Genomic DNA, 19,559 nt, shown 5'->3' on the forward strand with positions numbered 1-19,559 from the left:
TCAACAAGGGCTTTCCACTTCCCAAAAGCGTCAAACGCATCGGATTTACTCTTCAGAAAATAAACCCAAAGCTTTCTAGTAGAGTCGTCGATGAAAGTCATATAATATTCAGAGCCTCCTAGGGACTTCACAGGTGCTGGTCCCCACAGATCCGTGTGGACCATCTCCAACTTCTGTGTCTTCAATTTTCTGCCTCCTCTTGAGAAACTCACCCTTTTCTGTTTCCCAAACACGCAATCCTCGCACATGCCAACTTCAACAGTTTTCAGGCCAGGCAGTAAACCTCTTGAGCACATTATCTTCATCCCTTTCTCGCTCATGTGGCCAAGATAACAGTGCCACAAATCTGCATTAATTGCCTCACTTGCAATATCAATGCAATCTTTGGAGTTAGTTGTGGTATACAACGTACCCTCCTTCTTACCTCAAGCTACTATCATAGCTCCCTTGGTAATCTTCAAATTGTTGCAGCCAAACGTCACGGTGTACCCTTCTGCATCAAGCTGCCCAATCGAAATCAAACTTCTCTGCAATCCAGGAATGTGTCTGACTCCATTCAGTTTTATCACGGATCCATTGGACGTCACTACCTTCACGTTTCCCTTTCCCACGATATCTAAGGGCTCGTCATCAGCCAGATGTACCTTCCCAAAATCGCCAGAAACGTAGTCTTCCATTATCTCCACATTGCTGTAGGAGTGGAACGACGCTCCAGAATCCAATACCCACGATTCCATCGGACTACTGACACTCAAGACCAACGCCTCGCCATCGTCATCAGACATGGTAGCGTTTGCTGTCTTCTTGTTCTTCTGATCCTTATTCTTATACTTCTTCGGTGCCTCACACTGATTTCTAAAATGTCCAAACTCATCACAATTCCAGCATTTAACTTTATCCAAATCATTCTTGGATTGGCTCCTTCCTCTGGAATTTGATCTTCCACGATTTTGCTTTCCCTTCGATCTGCCTCTCTGTTCTGTATTCAGTGCTGATCCCGAAGTAGAAGATCCTGATTCTCTCCGGCGAACTTCCTCACCAATCACCAGATCTCTTACTCTGTCAACTGTTAGGTTTGTCTCTGCAGCAGTAACTGTTGTCACTGTGCCAGCCCAACTCTCGGGCAGAGATGATAGCAAAATCAGGGCACGAATTTCATCATCGAATTTTATATCAACCGAGTTCAGTTGCGAAGTAATCATGTTGAACTCGTTGAGATGTTGTTGCACCAGCTTTCCCTCTTGCATTCTAAAATTAAACAATCGTATAATCAGATGTACCTTGTTTGCAGTTGATGGTTTCTGATACATGTCCTCGAAGATCTTCATCATCTCCTTTGTCGACTTTGCTGCAGTCGTGTGATAAGCCACATCCTTGGACAACGATAGCCTAATCGCGCTCATCGCTTTTCTGTCCAGCAGCTCCCACTCCTCCTGTTCCATCTTTTCGGGTTTGGTTTTTAAAGGCTTCCAGAGATCTTTACCGTACAGGTAATCCTCAATCTGCATCTTCCAAAATCCGAAATCAGATCCGTCGAACTTCTCTACAGCAATTTTCTCGTCGATCCCCATCGTGATTTCTGCCTCTTAAACCCTAGGCTCTTGATACCAGTTGTTGGAAAATAAAACAGGCAATCACGAATATGAAAGAGAATGAACACAAGAAATTGTTGACCCAGTTCGATACACTGTGTATCTACGTATGGGGGCGATGCCAAGCCAGGGATTTCACTATATAATTTCAGAATAAGCATAATTTAACAATGAGGGAGCACCTCTATTTATAAGCAACTAGAGAGCCCTAATTCTAGTCAAACTAGGAAAGATATATCACAAGGAAAAAATACTTCAAGGAAACAAATCCTAAACATGGTAGGAGATAAATTAAGCTCCATAATTAACAAAAATAAGTTGGAATCTACTCGTTATTTTCGGGAGTAAAATGTGGTCCACAGGTAATTCTGAGGAAGAGATTTTGTGGATGAAATTCTACTTTGGGCTACTTCTACCGTTAAGAAGAAGAAGAAACTCATGACGTGGTTCCCACAGATGTCCTCGACCTCGAGGAATCGTGGAGGGATCATCAAGTAATGATATTGGTAAGTATATGAACAAATTTCTCAATTTTTAGGATGAATTCTTGTTTATTTTTTAATTTTTTTTACTATTTATGTAATAATATCTGAAAATAAAAACAGAAAGTAAATAAAATATTTATTACAATACCATTAAAATAAAAAAAGAAATTAAAATAAAAACATAGCAAATGTCTACAACATTTCATCATAAATACCATGAAAAAACATAACAAATGTCTACAACATTTATTATAGATACCATGAAACTACATAAAACGATTGGTTGAGCAATTTTTTCGGCCATACCCTGGTTCATCTTCCCCGCGGACATCCTCTTGAATACAATTTCCAGGACAAATATGACATCTCACCCATTTCCTAATTTCCCACACACCATCATCCTTACTTTGTATGACTGAAATTTCCCAATTACATGCTCCCGCTTGTTCGGCATCGCTGACATAACCTTTACTTCTCACTCCTAACGGATATTTGCATACTGCATGCCATCTTTTTAAGCTGCTGCCAGTGACCTTATACTGTCGTGCAACCTTTAAATGCCACAAAGTTATAGCGGTCTTCAATTGCAACTTGCTATCAAATTTAGTTCCCAAGCCAATACGAGTCGGATTGTTTTCATCCCAGTACATATTGTTGTTTGCTTCATTCCCTTCAAAGTTAGGTAGTACTTCATAAGAACCAACTTCACATGGTAATGAGCAAAAAAATGGTAAATTTGTATGGACGTCTTGCGAAAGTGACTGTTCAACTTGCACGACAGGTTTACATATTATCTTATCAGTAGAAGAACCATTACCAACAAATTCTTCACTACAATTAGTGTTTGCCTCATACGGTGCCGGCGACAATTCATCGCGATTTTCTGTTTCACGGTTAATACTATCACTAACATCATCACGAACATCTGCAACATCTACTTGATTATACATTCCAATATCACCAGTATCTGCAACATTTGTTTGCTTATTCATACCACTATCAAAACTCGTAAGTAACCCCCGCAGATGTCTCAATACCATAATCAACAATCGGTGGGATTTCTGCAATTCTCATTGGTGTATACTCAACAAATAATTGTAGATGATGAGTAGAATTTTGAGTCTCGTTAAACATATACATCACACTTTCATCACTATGAATCCCTGTACATATATAACTAAATCTCGAACAAAAAACTAGAGCATGTCTCCATGATATGTCAATCGTGTATTGATTCATATCTACTTTCATTTTATCACATATCAAAGCAACCAATCCTGAATATGAAACACACCGAATTCAATATAATGGCATCTCTCGCACAAAGTGGGTCATAACAAATACCCAAACATTTTAGTTGAACTATTCTACCACCCCAATACAAACTCACAAATATTTGCATAGTTTCTGCATCAAAGAATATCAATAAGAACAATTATCAGACACACATTTTTAAATAAACCCTAATATAAACAAAATAGGGAAAAACCACATAATCTAAGAAATTTTTATACAATACACATGGAAACATAGAAAAAACAACAGTACTATCAAAGCGAAGAGGATCTCCTAATCCACTCGAGTAGTGAAGTAGGAGTGGAGTAGGGGGAATGGATTAGGAGATCGATTTACCTATCCAAGTAGAACACAACTTACCGATTAAACGCAAGTAGCCGGAAGCCAAAAATTGCCAAGAACAGCAGCTGGAAATAGAAATGGAGAAGGGTTTTCGCGTATTGATGATGCTTCTGCCAAGTGGAATATATGTAAGATTCAAACAAAAGACGCCTGACGCTTGTGCGTTTCTGTAATTACCAAAAAACATCGATAACTCAATTGTACTTTTAATCCAATATAGAATTTCACAGGGTTTGTGAGATATTCCGAATTCCTGCTGAATTGCGACGAGATCGTTTGTTGCAATTTTACATCAATCATATCGGAAATTCTACAGAAATTTTGCTCTGGAGATTTACTGAGAAATTTTAAGATGAGCGTTTACGGGAGGCACAACACAGGAAGCGATAAGTCGACGATTTGATGATTGAAGGCATCGATTCATCTATTTATAAGAAACTTTCCAGCGGCAAGTTTGGGCGAAATTCCATGAAAGTACCTCATAGGAGCTCTTATCCGCCATTTGTACCCGCAAAAAAAATTTCCAATGAAGAGAAAGACGCGAGCGCCTCTCGCGTGTTTAAATGAAACACGCGTCTCTCTCTCGCGTGTATAAACAAAGACGCATCACCGTCTCGCGTCTTTTAAGAAACACGCATGAGTCTCATGCGTGTTTGCCTTTGATACAGATCCGGTCGACACTGCTTTTGTCTTACTCCCACCTCGCGAACCACTCTCACTCCCACCGCGACTGCCCTGCTCACAACATCTCCAACTAGCGAAAATCGACTTGAATCCAACATCTCCAATCGCGGTGGGAGTGAGAGTGGTTCGCGAGGTGGGAGTAAGACAGAAGCAGTGTCGACCGGAACTGTATCAAAGGCAAACACGCATGAGACTCATGCATGTTTCTTAAAAGACGCGAGACGGTGATGCGTCTTTGTTTATACACGCGAGAGAGAGAGACGCGTGTTTCATTGTTTATACACGCGAGAGAGAGACGCGTGTTTCATTTAAACACGCGAGAGACGCTCGCGTCTTTTCCTTCATTGGAAATTTTTTTTTTGCGGGTACAAATGGAGGATAAGAGCTCCCATGAGGTACTTTCATGGAATTTTGCCGGCAAGTTTGCCTGTCTCGTTTGCCCCACCAATCCCGTTCTCGACTCCCCCGCCATGCTCTCGGTGAGAATTATCACAACCCTAATTGAGTTTTTGATTAATTAATCCAAAGACTCAGAGTGGAATCCCCAGATTATTCGCTTTTGTTTTATTATAATTTGATATCTGAAAATCAAAACGATTTTTGTATTCTGATGCAAAAAAGCTATGGTTTTGCGTTCAGACGCATGTGAGCGGCTCACGACATCAAGCTGCCGAGCTGAGGCGTAAAAACAGAGAATTGGCTATGCAAGAAGAAGTTAAGAAACTATTAGTGTTGTCGGGCTGTGTTAGTGCTAAAGCTCCTGCAATCAAGCAGTTGGAATCAACCAGCAAACCCTTGATTGAGCCAGCACGAAAGGCTGTATTAGACGTAATTTCTGGCAAAGTTGCTATACCTGAGGTGAAGCCGACAGTTGCTAAATTGGGGAGGCCGTTTGTTGGAGATAATGGCAGCAATGCTGATACTGTCGGAGTTGAAGCAAAGCTAGAGGTGGTTGTTAAAGAAGTGCAGCCATTGAATTATCGACCACGCCAAGAGAGGGAACTCAAGTTCACAGCTGCTGGATGGAAACACGATTGCCATGGTAGATGGTTCAAGGATGAAAATGTTAGTAGTTCTTTTATTTAGCTGGAGCTTGTTATTTGAATGGGTTTACATTTCACTTTGTGGTTTTATATAGTTTTCAAATGTGAGGTTTGGCAAAGAGAATTGCGCATATTGTAGACTGTTTGATCCATCATTTTTTCCACAGGTGGAATTTGATTCTGGTGAAGAAGACCCGAACATTGTGTTAAACGAGAGCAGTTGATTTAAGCAACATCAGGTTTGGAGGATTCTGCTTCTTTTTATATGATTGTATTGTTGTTCAAACGGCAGGGAATAACAGCTCAAAAAGTGTTCTTTCAAACCAGTAAGATTCAATTGATGATTTAGAGTGTGAGGACTAGCATCGAAAGTTTCTGAAGTTCTGCAGTTAGAGCGATAAGTGGCTTGCAATTGATTTGGCTTGAATTCCGGACTAGTTTTTGGATAGGATAGATTCAAATGTATGAATGATTTATGTTGTGCGAGAGCCATGATAGTTTTCCTCCCTCTCTTGGTTATATGCGCCTGAATCAGTTCATCTTTGAAAACCATGCTGATTTCCTACTTTACGAGCTTGCAATAATATGAAGTATTCGACTAGGCACCAATATTGTAAGAAAATGAATGCTTATGGAAAAAGGTAATTGCAATTTTACACTTCTCGACAACTAGAATACTATGTTTGTATTCCAATTGGTTATTTGATTTTAGGTAAGAACTTGTATTGCTTAAAATGGGCTTCATGTGCTCCTGATAATGGTCTCTTTTGTTTATTTCCAATCTGATCTTCTGCCTTTACGAACAACTGAGGCTTGTTATCTCTTGCAGAGTCTAGTTCTAGTATACGAAAGATGCAAGGATTCACCCTGAGAACCTCCTTGCTCCTTTTACCTCACCACAATGTTGCGCCCTTCGTATCTGCACACCCATCCAGTACGTATGTTTTTTTCGTGTCGTCCAAATAAGTGCACATTATCCGCTGTATAGCATCATCTTTGGAGGTATACCTTATTGCATTTGTTCAGAAGGATAAATACTTTGCTATCTGTTGTGTAGGCGCTTTTCCATCACGCACGTCCATCACCGTATCATGACTAACTTTGTCGTGATGAGGGACATCGAGTTGTTGCTGGCAGTCCTCTATCTTAACATTGAGTTTGGTCATCTATCTCTGGAGCTAATCATTTAGCTTGAGTGATTCGTATCATCAACTAATATTGGTGAGAAAGATGTGTTGAATAGTTTGTAGTGCAAGAGAGAATTGGGACGGGTATTAAATTCGTTGATTTATACTTTTTGTCCAAAGAGGGAGACTAGGATTGAAGGTGAAGTCGATTCGATTGTTTCATCGCTTTCACAAATTTTTTTTTTCTTCTTTGATGCTGACTTAAGACAATTCTATGCTATAGGTTCATAGTGTTGTAGTAATACTTGGTAGTTATTCTCAGTTTGGCCCCCACCAATGTCAAAATCCTGGCTCCTTCCACCACCAAACATAAATTAGACGGGCTTTGAGAATTCTTTAGTTGCGAACCACACTCCAGTAATACCCCTTCAAGCAATGTACTCCTCCTTTTCTTTTCTTATTAATAGAGATATTTCTTTTCGACATAAAATTTAAAGAGAGAATAAAATAAGAGAGATGAAAAGAGAATAAAGTAAAATAAAGAGTTACTTTTTGCTAAAAATAAAAAAAAGGTTTTGGGCTTTATAAACAATAAACTTTTCTCGAAATCCGATTTTTTTCACAAATTTTAAAATTTGTTTTTAAAACCACGAACTTTCGATTCGTGTGCTTCTTCCCACAGCGGGTCAAATGTGAAACCCGACTGGTCCATGTGTCATTTTTAATCCTATTTGGTAGTAAAATCATAAGTGAAGTCCTATTTGGCAATGCCAACTATTTTGCCATATTCCCATGTCCCACCCTTCATCTTTCCATTATCCCAATTTCACACACTCATGAGGAATTCTCATCCTTCCTCAATCCTCCCCCCTCAACTACTTCGACCTCGAACGCCTCAACCGCATAGTCAGCGGCGCCATCTACAAAACTAGCAACCAAATGCGCCGCAAATTCAAGAACTGAAAGAGAAACAAAGAGATAGAGCATACTGAGAAAGAAGCGACCTCTCTTCTTTCGCGGATAGGGACAAAGACTGACAGACAATGGCGGACGCAGAAAATATAGCTCGTGGGGTCGGACCGAAAATTTAATACTGATATATACTAATGTTTAAATAATAATTATATAATATATACTCCATCCGTCCGCCATTAGGAGTCCCGGTCACTTTTGCGCAATCATTTTATAAAAATGGTAATAAATAGTTAAAATGGAGAAATTGTAAAGTAAGAGAGAGAATAATGTTGATAAGAGTCTTCTTAGCATTATTCTCTCTTTTACTTTACCATTTCTTCACTTTAACTATTTATTATCATTTTTATAAAACAAGTGCACAAAAGTGACCGGGACTCCTAAAGGCGGACGGAGAGAGTATTAAATAATTTTTTTATCATTTTTGTTGTCATTGTTTTTTGTTACAATTGAATACAAAATTTATAAAACTTGAATTAAATCAATTAACTATGCTAGTTAACATTTTTTAAAATTTAACATATTTATAGGATTTACCAAAGCTAAATTAGTTACACAAAATAAACAAGCACGTAGTATTAAATATATTACTAGTTTACAACTTATAAAAACTAAAAATAATGAAATAAAAATTATAAATAAAAAAATATTCCTAGATTTACTAAATCGCCGTTACAGTTTTCTTCAAATTCAAAATTCATCAATGGAGCTTCCTCTGCAGTATCTTTAAATTCATTGTTCTTCTCTAAATTTCCTTCCTATTATAATCCACAACAATGGTTTCTCTATATTTCTCTACTCTCTTCTCATTTATTCTCTAATGAGTTTTCGCACGTGGGGTTGGGAGGCGGAGTTGCCGTGGGTCGAAGGGCGGATTATAGAGCTTCCCAAGCAGTACTCACGGACCGACGATGGGATCGGCCGACCCCGCCCGACCCCACCAGGGTCCGTCGTTGCTGACAGATGAACTTTCAGATGAGACTGAAAGCAAGTCGGCAGAGACGGACGGAGATGGTTTCATCGCAGAGACAGAGAGAGAGCTAGACGGAGGTAAGGCTGCGCCGGCGAAAGACGCTGAGTTGTCGTGAGAAGGAAGAAGAGACGGTGCGTTTTTAGAAATAAAAGAGAGTTTTCCTAGAAGGAGAAGAGCGATGAAGAGGGGCAGCAGCAGCAGTGACGTCGACGGATCGTCGAGAGATTACAGAGACAACGTGAATTGAACAGGAGCTAGACGAGAACAGAGGCTAGACGTGAGCATCTCCCAGGCGAGAGATGGGAACGGATGCGAATTCGGCGGAGGCGGCAGCGCTGCGCGGCTGTGAGAGAGAATTGCGGCAGAGATGGGAAAGAGGTTTAGCCGGTAGAAGCGTGAATGCGTTTGGTCGAAAATTGCAGATTGAGGAGCTCTCAGTGAAGAAGGAGCTCGAGAATTGCGGATTGAGAAGAAGCACGAGAGTGCAGATTGCATCTCCAGAAATTCTTTTGAAGATTATTTATTTAATTTTAAGTTTTAATTCAGAAAATAGCGTTATTTCACAGTCATATTTACGGTTGTCCACGTTGGACAATTTTGCACCGGAGATTTGGTATTCGGGTCGAGTTGGTAAATAGCAAACGAATCGAAAGTTCGTGGTTTTAAAAACAAATCTTTAAGTTGGTGGGAAAAACCGGAATTCGAGAAAAATTTATGATTTTTAAGGCCAAAAACACAATAAAAAATGACTCAATTATTTTAGAACTTCTCAAAATAGAAAAAATTACTCTAATAACATAAAACGGAGGGAGTAACAAATTATTGCAGGGAAGTCAAGTAAGCAACATTAACGCATCAAACAATGCGATTAACGCATCAAACAATGCGATTAAAGAAAGGTATAAAAAACAAAAAAAATCAATAATATTTCTGAAACTATTGTCGCTTTTTGAAATAAAATAAATTATCGACAAGTAGATGAACTTAATTACACATACTACTACTTGTTTAGAATAGGTGGTAGGATATTCTATATCTTGATTTGTGTAGTAAAATCTAGTATTTTTTCAGTATTAATTTGAATACAAATATTTGTATTATTGAATGTTTGTCAAATATGATAATGATAAATGTGTAAATATATATTATTGTTCTTTATTCCAAAAAAAGATATTCTTTTATTTATTTTGTTATTGTTTATATTATCTCACGGATGGAAATTGTGTGGGAATGGTCGAAATTTGAACTCAAATCAAATAACAACAGTATATCTAATTAGATATGAATTTAGGTATAGGTCTTTATTCTCTCCATCGTAAGTGATCTCCCACAAAATCAGATCATCATTCTATGTAGTGCACACATATAATTCATATAGTCTAATAACCTTTTTTATTTTCTCAATTCTCGCGAGTTGAACAATGTGAGCCATACCATATAATGAGTTTTCGTTTAATATTATACTAAAACAACTCCAATCCAGCTTGGGAAAAAAAAACAATATTGTTTCGAATAAATTGAGAAAATTAATTGGGGTTCTTTACAGTTTGCTTAACTTTAAAGCATGTGCAAGACAATATTCAATGTAGTACTAATTAATATCTAGTAATTTACAGATAGTATGTTGTATACATATATGAATTAGAGTATTTCACAACTTTTGTGCTGGTTGTTTGGTTTATATCAATCCACATGGTGATTGTGGATTAGGTACCTCGCATTTGTCATTTTCGAAAAATTAGATTTACTTGTCCTTATCTTTAGTGTTGTTTGTCCGCCCACATTTTACTTTTGAGTAGTAATAAGAGTATCTTTTACAACTTAAAATGTGGCCATTTACGTGGAATAAAAATTAATAGTTTATCAAATTAATTAGTATTAACTAATGAAAGTATTATTTCACAAAACCAAGTGATAAAAACCAAAAAAGAGAGAGACAAAAGGTGGGTTGGGCGAAATATTTTGGTCTGAAATTGAGGGAAAAAAAAAACAAAATAAGATATGATGAACAATGAGAGTTAGGGGTGGAAATACGGATATCGCGTATTGGGTTTACCCGTACCCGACCCGATGCCTGCAGAGTAAGGGATACCCAATATCCAGTTTTATGGGATTGGGTACGGGATCGGGTATTGAAATTTAAGATAAATCGGGAATTGGATAATCCGAATGAGTATCGGGTATTACCCGAATATCAAATTTATTATTTAATACATTTTTTAAATTAGGTTTAGCAATTTTGGGCTTCTATATTTAGCAATGACTGCTTCTATATTTTGCTTAGATGTTTAATGACTTTTAAATATTGCATAACCAGTTTTTATATTTTAGTTAATTATTTTAAATTTTGAATTATATTATTGATTGCTTCTACAGTTTAATTAAATGTGTAATTTTTGTTATTTTACTTACATATTGCATAACCAATCCCCATAAGTATAATTGTATACTTTAAATTAAAAGTGACCCAATTTTTTGTAGTTTTATACTACAAAATAAATGCAACATTAAATATATTATTCAATCTAAATATTTCTATATTTATATTAATATATAAAATTTGAATTTTTTTATTAGTTATTTTTAACACATGTAAAGAGTCGGGTATTTGGATAGCCGATGCGTAGGGTATGGATACCCGGGGCAGGTATTGGAGTACCCGAAAATATATCGGGTGGGGTTTTGGGTAGATATTTTAGATGATTTTTGAGTTTGGGTACTCGATTTTTTCGGATGGGGTATCCACGGATACCCGTATTCCCACCCCTAATGAGAGTATATTTACGTCAAAATGCCATTCAACAAGAGGAATTTTGACTGGAAAAATAAAAAAGATACTCGTTTGCGCAGTTCAATATTTATAGTTTGCATAGTCTATTGTTTGATCTAATTGCTGACACCTTTGGAGAAATTCTGACAGGAGTCCTTTAGAAAATTTACTAGATTAGAATGTTTAATACAAGTTTCTGACGAGGGTCTCGAGCATCTAACTAGTATTGTATCAAGTAGAAATTCGATGACTCCATATATATAATTTTAGAGATTACAAGGTAAATATTGATGCATCAATTTGTTAAGTATTTCTCAAATAAGTGTCATCTGAAATCCAGTAATCTGTTTAAAATGATACTGTCAAATTTTCATTTCTACTCTAATCAACGATGCGGATATTCAAATTTCTAAGCAATAATTAAGTTTTTGTTTTTAAATTTATTCACCTTCTTTATAACCAATTTTATCAATAGAAGATATTTATTCAGAAAAGTAATACTAGTAGGCAGAGAAAATAGAGGTAATGACCACAAACCATATATGTCCCCCACAATATGCGGTGCTACAAAAACTAAGCTTTCAATATCAGACAAATCATCAAATATGAGTCTTGTCAAATATATCAATGGATATTTGTAATGTGACAAAGATTATGTGCTTTGGAATCTCGAAACAAGTTGTATTTATATTTAAACTTTACATTATTTTTATTTTGTATTATTTGATACTTACTACTTAGTAAGTTACTAAATTATCACATACTTTTAGTTCTGTATGCTATTTTTAAAATTACCACATAAATTGATCAGTTATTGATTTCATTTTATTTTGCAACCCTAAAGGATTCATGCATGTGGACATGGAAAGCTGGGAAATTAATGTGGTATAACTAAAATTATTATATTTGCGTAGAAGGATAAGCCCTTTTAAAAAAAATTCAATACTTCATCCATTTTTTTCAAAAAATACATACCATATTGCACCACGACTTTTAATACTCCCGCCGCCACTAAAAAATAGTTCCACTTAGTGAACAACACAAGTTTTAACGAGAAATTAGTAAAGTAAGAGAGAGAAGAAAATGTATGTAGGTAAGTAAAGGAGATATGGGGAATAAGTGGGTAAAGTATGAGATATAGGAGAAAAAGTGATAAAGTATGAGAGAGAAATTTTCTATATTTAGAAATGGGGCTATTTTTCGTGGACATCCCAAAATGGCAAAATGAAACTATTTTTCTTGGTAAAGTAAGATAGAGATAAAAGATAATGTATATAATGTTAGTGGAGAGTATGCTTCACGTCATTAGCCGTGTATGTATAAGTTGTAAATAAAATTATGTGTAGTGATAATGTGTTTTTTAACTATTCCAAATTAGAAAGTTTATATTTTACAAAAACGAGCTAATAAAAAAATAGTTCAAATATTTTAGAGACAAATGAAGTTTACAATGAGCCTTACTTTCTTAAGTACACTGTTGTGAATGGACAAATGATATGTCATAAGTGGTAAAACTATAAATAAGTAGAGAAAAAATTGGATAAAAGATAGGAGTATAAAAAATTGCATCAAAAAATGACAAAAAAAATGTTTACACTAATCAAAGGCAACCAAATTGATATAATATTACTACTACATTATTTTATTAGACGAAGTAGATCATATTTCTTCTCTTCAAAATAATTGAATACTCCTACTATCTGTGATATTTTCTTGTTTAAATTTGACATTTTACATATAACTCAACAATTGTACCACTTGATAATATAAATTTGATGCAAGAAAAGTGACCGTCAAATAACTTTACTTTCGCCATAATAGTACTACCTCCGTCCTTGAAAATTTGTCTCATTTATTCATTTTCGTTCGTCCCCCAAAATTTGTCTCATTTTACTTTTTACCATTTTTATAATGAACCTCATATTCCACTAACTCATTCATACTCACATTTTATTATAAAACTAATATATAAAAGTAGGACCCACAATCCACTAACATTTTTTCAACTCACTTTTCATTACATTTCTTAAAACTCGTGCCGGGTCAAAGTGGAACAATTTTTTGAGGATGGAGGTAGTATTAACTTAAAAATTGAATTTTTTTTTTACAATCACATAAGATGGTAATATTGTTAATAGGGATAGCGTGTTTTTTCAACATAGTCCATCAAATTAATGTCTACATCGCAAATCAAATCATAAATCAATTATTAATCATTATGCATGCGAATAAGTCACAATTTATACCTTAATATTCTTAAATAAAATTGAGATTTATGTTGACTTGAATAAGCTAGAGTAACTTGATCCAATAGAAAAGTCTTTATATTTAGGGGTATTGCTTTATAGTTATTCAAATTTCCACTCAATAGATTACCCACACGCATATATGACAATATATAGACTCACCGGCGGACCTACACAATTGGGGAGGGGTTTTAGCCTCTAATGAATTCATTTTTAAAAGTTTTTTCTAGTATAAAGTTTTAAAATTTATTCATATTTTATACACATTATTATATAAAAACCCTTATTAATAATCTAAATTACCTATAAATTTATTTTTAAGGTAAATTTTGAAAATTTAGTCCTTACTTCCGTTCATTTTTGATTCCGCCACTGTTAATAGACTTTTGATAGTACTACTATCATAATTTTATCATGAGTATCAGATTTAAAGTTGATATGGACTATGGCTTGCTTATGGACTAATTGTCTGGATTCTGGCTGCCAATACTATGTCGTATCGGATAAAGTTGTATTCCTTCCGTCCATAGAAATATGCTATTTAAGATTGACAAAGGTTTTAATGCGTAATTAAAAAAGTACGAGAAAACAAAAGAAAGTAGTTGAAATTGTGTAGTGGATGACCGGATCCATAAATAATAGAGTACAGAGTAAAAAAAGAAGAAGAAAATTATTACCATAAATAGATATGGACTATTTCTATGAGACGGGAAAAAATATAAATATAACTTATTTTTATAAGACAGAGGGAGAGGGAGTAATAATTATTTGTTAATGTAGACATATTTCAATCTTCATGTCATCTTTAAACTTGAGGATTTTAATCTTGTTACAAGTCACTTTTTTTGTGTGGAATTGACGAGTTTACTCAATTTGTGTATTTACATTATGGAATGTGAGTTACTATAATTATTTTCCATTTTAAAAACATTATATTTAAATAGAACTAGATTTATATAGAATTTGTCAAAAAGCATATTATAGCTATATTTTAGTATTTCAACCGTCCCAAAATAAACATCACATTTTTCTTTTTAATTTATTTCATAAAAGATGTCATATTTATTTTTCTTTTAGAAAAAGCTCTTTCTCATATTAATATAAATATATATTTTCTATTTCCACCTAACACACAAAACAACATCTCATAAAATCTCGTGTCATTATCCAAGTATGTCATCTATTATGAGACAAAGAGAGTATTATATTGTAATGTCATTGCATTTTTAGGTGATATATTGACGACAATACCACTACTTATCGATACTACTTCCTCTGTCCGCGAATAACAACCCCTTTTTTGCACTTTGGTCCATCCGCAAATAAGAGTTATAGTTCATAGTACTATAAATAGCAAAGAGACCCACATTCTACTAACTCAATCCACTCACATACCAGTTTTAATAGTAGTATATACAAGTGAGAATTATATTTCACTAACTTTTTCCATTAACTTTTTAAAATATTTCTTAAAATTAGTGCCGGAAACAAATGAGACTCCTACTCACGTATGGGGAGTATTACATATCATCTAGATCATCCTATATTCCTATTCACGTTGAATGATTGAGAATTTTAGATCAATTTCTTCAATACATCATATGCCAGATTTTAATTAAATTAATACGTTCATACACATAAATACTTACCCCAACACGTGTGTGTCTCAGTTTTCGACACTTAGAAAATCGTATTTATTACGTATTTATTCATATCAAGTACTTTATAATGTTGTGGTATCTATTTGTGGATGATCAAAACTAGTAGACATCTTCACTGATCCAATAGAGTCAGATAAATACAATACATCACACAAAATATAAATCTTGTATGCAAATTATATAATCACCTACATCTATAATACTAAATAATACTAATATTATATACTCTTCCCATACAAAGACAAACGATGTAGCACAAATTTCATGTTACTACAAAGCACCTAATCTCCCAGAATTATTTTCACATATAAACAAAAATATACTACTTGTCCTGAATATGCAATCACCATAATCCGAACACTAAAAAGCTTACTCCGCCGCCGTCGCCGGGGGAATCTTGAAGCGGCGCGGCCATGGGTATTTTCTCCTCGAAGCCACTTCCCAAGCCCAAGCCCAACCCCTACGCCAGAAGAGACCCACCTGAGCTTTCCGAACCACCGCCGGAGACGCCGCGGAGGAGGCCCAATCCCCCTCCGTCTCCGGCGAAGCACTTGATGGCTGCGCTTCTGAGGAGGCACGCCTCCATGAAGCCTAATGCTGCCGAGATTCCGGAAGGTGAGGAGAAGGAGGATGAGGCGGCGGTGGGTTTGAATAAGAGCTTCGGGTTGTCGAAGAAGTTCGCGAGCAAGTTCGAGATCGGAGAAGTGGTGGGGCGAGGGCATTTTGGGTATACCTGCTCCGCCATTGCCAAGAAGGGTGACCTCAAAGCTCATAAACTCGCCGTCAAGATCATTCCCAAGTCTAAGGTTGGTCAAATAATAAAACACAACTTAGTTGATAAAACGTTTTTCCTCCATTCAAATAGTCGGGATTCATTAGTATTACTTTAAAAAAAGAGTGAGAGGAGAGGAGAAGTGAGACTAATTCTGGTAGATTTGAATTTGATAATTCTGATGCACTTAAAGATGTTTGATGTGTAAAATAATATACAAGGCCTAAGATTTCAGATTTCTTTATGATTTTATCTGAATCTGTGCTGTGTCATAATATAGAGACTAGAGTTATTACTATGTTTATTTCAATGAATCCCTCTCTTCCATGTAAAATTGGACAAGGGAATTGTTGCAGTGCAATGAAAGAGGGAGATTGAAACACCATTTCTGAGGCCTAATAATTGAGGGGGTGGAACATAGAGTTCAAAGTGTATCAGAAACTGTCTGATTCATGACTCATTCCTCACACTTCTTTCATACTTAAATGCATTATCAATTAGGTGATGAATACAGTCCAATCATTTCTCGAAAATGTAGTATTGAATGTGACTTGGAAAGCATAGGAGCCCACTTAGGTCTTCATCTTGAATGCTCAATAATAGTCATGATAATTGCGATGACTCTAGTTTGTACAGATTGCGACTTATTCAGATGCCATTTTAGTGTATGGTATGCAGTCCCAAAGAGGATAACTAGAAGTAAAATCATGATTTTCTTTTTCTCTTTCTGGAGTTTGATGAAGAACCGCGCTTTAGGACATGCGCAAAACATAATGAACTCATCGTGATGAACAAGACAATCAATCACCTTCTCCGGGAAATAGATGGATCAATGGTGGTGCTTAGACCTCAAGCCGGTGATGGCATTCGCGTTGAGACATTCGGCTGCAAGAATAGTGTTATGATTAGACGAGTTTTGGGAGAGTGTAGGATGATTGTGTCACTTTTTAATAAGCATATACTATATCTTAAACTTTTGCTCGTCTTTGATATTTAAATCTTGGTTGAGCAGATGACAACAGCTGTTGCCATAGAAGATGTTAGGCGTGAAGTTAAGATCTTGCGAGCATTGACAGGTCATCCTAATGTCGCCCGATTTCACGATGCATTTGAAGATTCCGAGAATGTCTATATAGTCATGGAGTAAGCTTTGAACTGCGTTTCAATCTCATCTAAATCCATTTGGTACTAAATATGTAATTTTATGCAGATTGTGTGAAGGGGGAGAGCTTCTTGATAGGATACTTGAACGGTTCTATACTCTATTTCGTTCGAGCTTTTTAATTGATAGCGATGGGTAAGCATGAGAGGCACCCTAACATATTCGACTTTTTTTTTAAAACTAGGGGCGGGAAATTCACAGAAGATCATGCGAGGACGATTATTGTGCAGATTCTTAACATCGTTGCGTTTTGCCATCTGCAAGGAGTGATCCACCGCGATATTAAACCGGAGGTATCTGTGTTACCAAATATGGTACACGATTTGTTTGGTTTTATGTGTTTTAGTCTTACTTATTCATCATTGTGCAGAATTTCCTCTTCTCCTCAAAGGAGGAAGATTCTCAGATTAAAGCTATTGATTTTGGGTTATCAGATGTCATCAGACCAGGTTTTTTCTCCCTTCTTCAACATCTTGCTAATCTGTTTGTATAAGAATATTGGTAGAATGCAATTATATGGCCAATGCCAACAGATCAACAGCTCAACGAGATAGTCGGAAGTGCGTACTATGTGGCGCCCGAAGTTCTACGCCGATCGTATGGCACGGAGGCCGACATTTGGAGCATAGGTGTGATCGCATACATACTACTATGTGGCAGCCGCCCATTCTGGGCTCGTACCGAGTCCGGCATTTTCCGAGCAGTTCTCAAAGCCAGCCCAGGTTTTAACGATGACCCATGGCCATCGTCGTCTTCGGAGTCCAAGGATTTTGTAAGGTGCCTGTTATGCAAAGATCCTGGCCGTAGAATATCAGCTGCTCAGGCTTTATGTGGGTCATCCTCTAATTTCAGAGATGCAGCAACCCTTTACTCGTCCCAGACCCTCACTGATTATCTCGTTTGCAGGTCATCCATGGCTCCGAGATCACGAGAAGGTAAAGCTCCAGCTCGACGTTCATGTGTTTAGGCCCATGAGGGCGTACATGCGCTCGTCGCCTCTGCGTAGGGCCGCACTCAGGGTGTGTATATCTGCTTATGATCCACGGGTTAGGTGCTTTTGAACTTGTTCAATTGATGATGGTATTCCTCCGATTCTTGCAGGCTTTGTCGAAAGTATTGAGGGCAGACGAGCTATATTACCTCGAGAAACAATTTGGATTGCTGAGTCCAGATGCAAATGCAGGCATAACTTTAGAGACCATAAAAATGGTCTGGTCTCATATCATAAACCAACAGTATTGCTTGCTTTTCTCATTCATAAGACGAACGCAGGGTTTTTTCCGGTTTATTGCAGGCGTTGATGAAAAGCGCAACAGATGCGATGAAGGAATCCCGGATCCTGGATTTCCTCGAGCCGGTAACAATATAATAGTACTGTTTTCACCTATTTACCGTGTTTTTTGTGATAGGCCAACAACTTACTGACAGATGCTTCTGAATTGCAGCTAAACACGCTCGGGTATAGAAAGATGCATCGTGACGAGTTCTGTGCAGCTGCATTAAGTGTCCACCAGATGGAGATAGTCGATGGGTGGGAAGAACGAGCGCGATCTGCATATGCTATATTTGAGAGGGATGGAAACAGAGCTATCCTAATTCAAGAACTAGCATCAGTAAGCCGGGTTTTTTATCTTACAGTTTTCAAGAAGCCATCTTTTCCTCTGAGTTTTAACTCATGCGATTTTACTAGGAACTCGGGCTTAGCCCTACAGTACCAATCCATGCAGTTCTGCAAGAGCATATAAGACACAGTGATGGGAAGCTCACCTTGCAAGGTTTCCTTAGACTATTGCACACCCTGCAGCCATGCTCGCCTGCAAAGACACCGTAAGAGCTACAATAGAGTTTCGGATAACTATGGTTAGTATTAAATTTGAACTGCAGCCCGGAACCAACCATCACACATGTTTTGGTCCGAGTCCTCCCTCGTTTATAATATGGTCCCTTTTATCAGTAAAGCTCTCTGTTCTTTGAGAGAAAGCAAACATAACTACACCAAAACTGTATAGAAGTGATTTCGAGATAGATGTGAAGAGCTAAGTGATGCCACATTCTATCATTATTGTTTCATGACCGTACATATGTACGGTATATGACTATATGTACATCCTGATGTTCTGAATTCTGATGCAAAGGGCATTCAAATCTACCATTTGGTTAAATTTCGGAACTGCATCATATACTCTATGTTTCTTTTTCGGTAACGAACAAGAAAAACAACATAAAGACAGTTAGCCACATCTGGATATAACAAGGAAAGGATCCTAAAGTATCCCAAGTAATTAATCGAGCTTAAATTCCATTATGTTTTCTTTTGTTTCTTTTGTGATGGGAGGAAGAATAATAAGAAGAAATGAATGAACCGGGTATCAGAATTCCGGTCAATCTAGCCACAATTAATATTCCAAGAAGGTCATCAAAATTTTCAAGAAAA

At 36.6% G+C, this 19,559-nt stretch overlaps 2 protein-coding genes across 4 annotated transcripts; both read left to right on the forward strand.

Annotated features, from left to right (window-relative positions):
* The first annotated feature begins 4,770 nt into the window (after positions 1-4,770).
* On the forward strand, positions 4,771-6,897 carry LOC121754800 (sodium channel modifier 1-like). Its single transcript, XM_042150104.1, has 5 exons — positions 4,771-4,878; positions 5,039-5,464; positions 5,610-5,681; positions 6,272-6,376; positions 6,500-6,897. Exons 1-3 carry the CDS (start codon positions 4,771-4,773, stop codon positions 5,664-5,666), a joined length of 591 nt encoding a protein of 196 aa, XP_042006038.1. The 3' UTR covers positions 5,667-5,681; positions 6,272-6,376; positions 6,500-6,897.
* Positions 6,898-15,333: 8,436 nt separating this feature from the next.
* LOC121753702 (CDPK-related protein kinase-like) lies at positions 15,334-19,272 on the forward strand. 3 transcript variants are annotated; one of them, XM_042148945.1, is made up of 11 exons: positions 15,334-15,997; positions 16,976-17,106; positions 17,174-17,215; positions 17,310-17,418; positions 17,496-17,574; positions 17,659-17,955; positions 18,032-18,060; positions 18,227-18,334; positions 18,420-18,482; positions 18,571-18,738; positions 18,816-19,272. In XM_042148945.1, the coding sequence occupies exons 1-11, from the start codon at positions 15,605-15,607 to the stop codon at positions 18,954-18,956; spliced, it is 1,560 nt and encodes a 519-aa protein (XP_042004879.1). In that variant the 5' UTR covers positions 15,334-15,604; the 3' UTR covers positions 18,957-19,272. The 3 variants fall into 3 exon arrangements, with proteins under 3 accessions (XP_042004879.1, XP_042004877.1, XP_042004878.1); XM_042148943.1 differs by having other exon boundaries at positions 15,342-15,997; positions 18,032-18,144; XM_042148944.1 differs by lacking the exon at positions 17,174-17,215 and having other exon boundaries at positions 15,342-15,997; positions 18,032-18,144.
* Positions 19,273-19,559: the final 287 nt, after the last annotated feature.

Source organism: Salvia splendens, chromosome 11 (assembly GCF_004379255.2).
Source record: "Salvia splendens isolate huo1 chromosome 11, SspV2, whole genome shotgun sequence".
Lineage (NCBI taxonomy): Eukaryota > Viridiplantae > Streptophyta > Magnoliopsida > Lamiales > Lamiaceae > Salvia > Salvia splendens.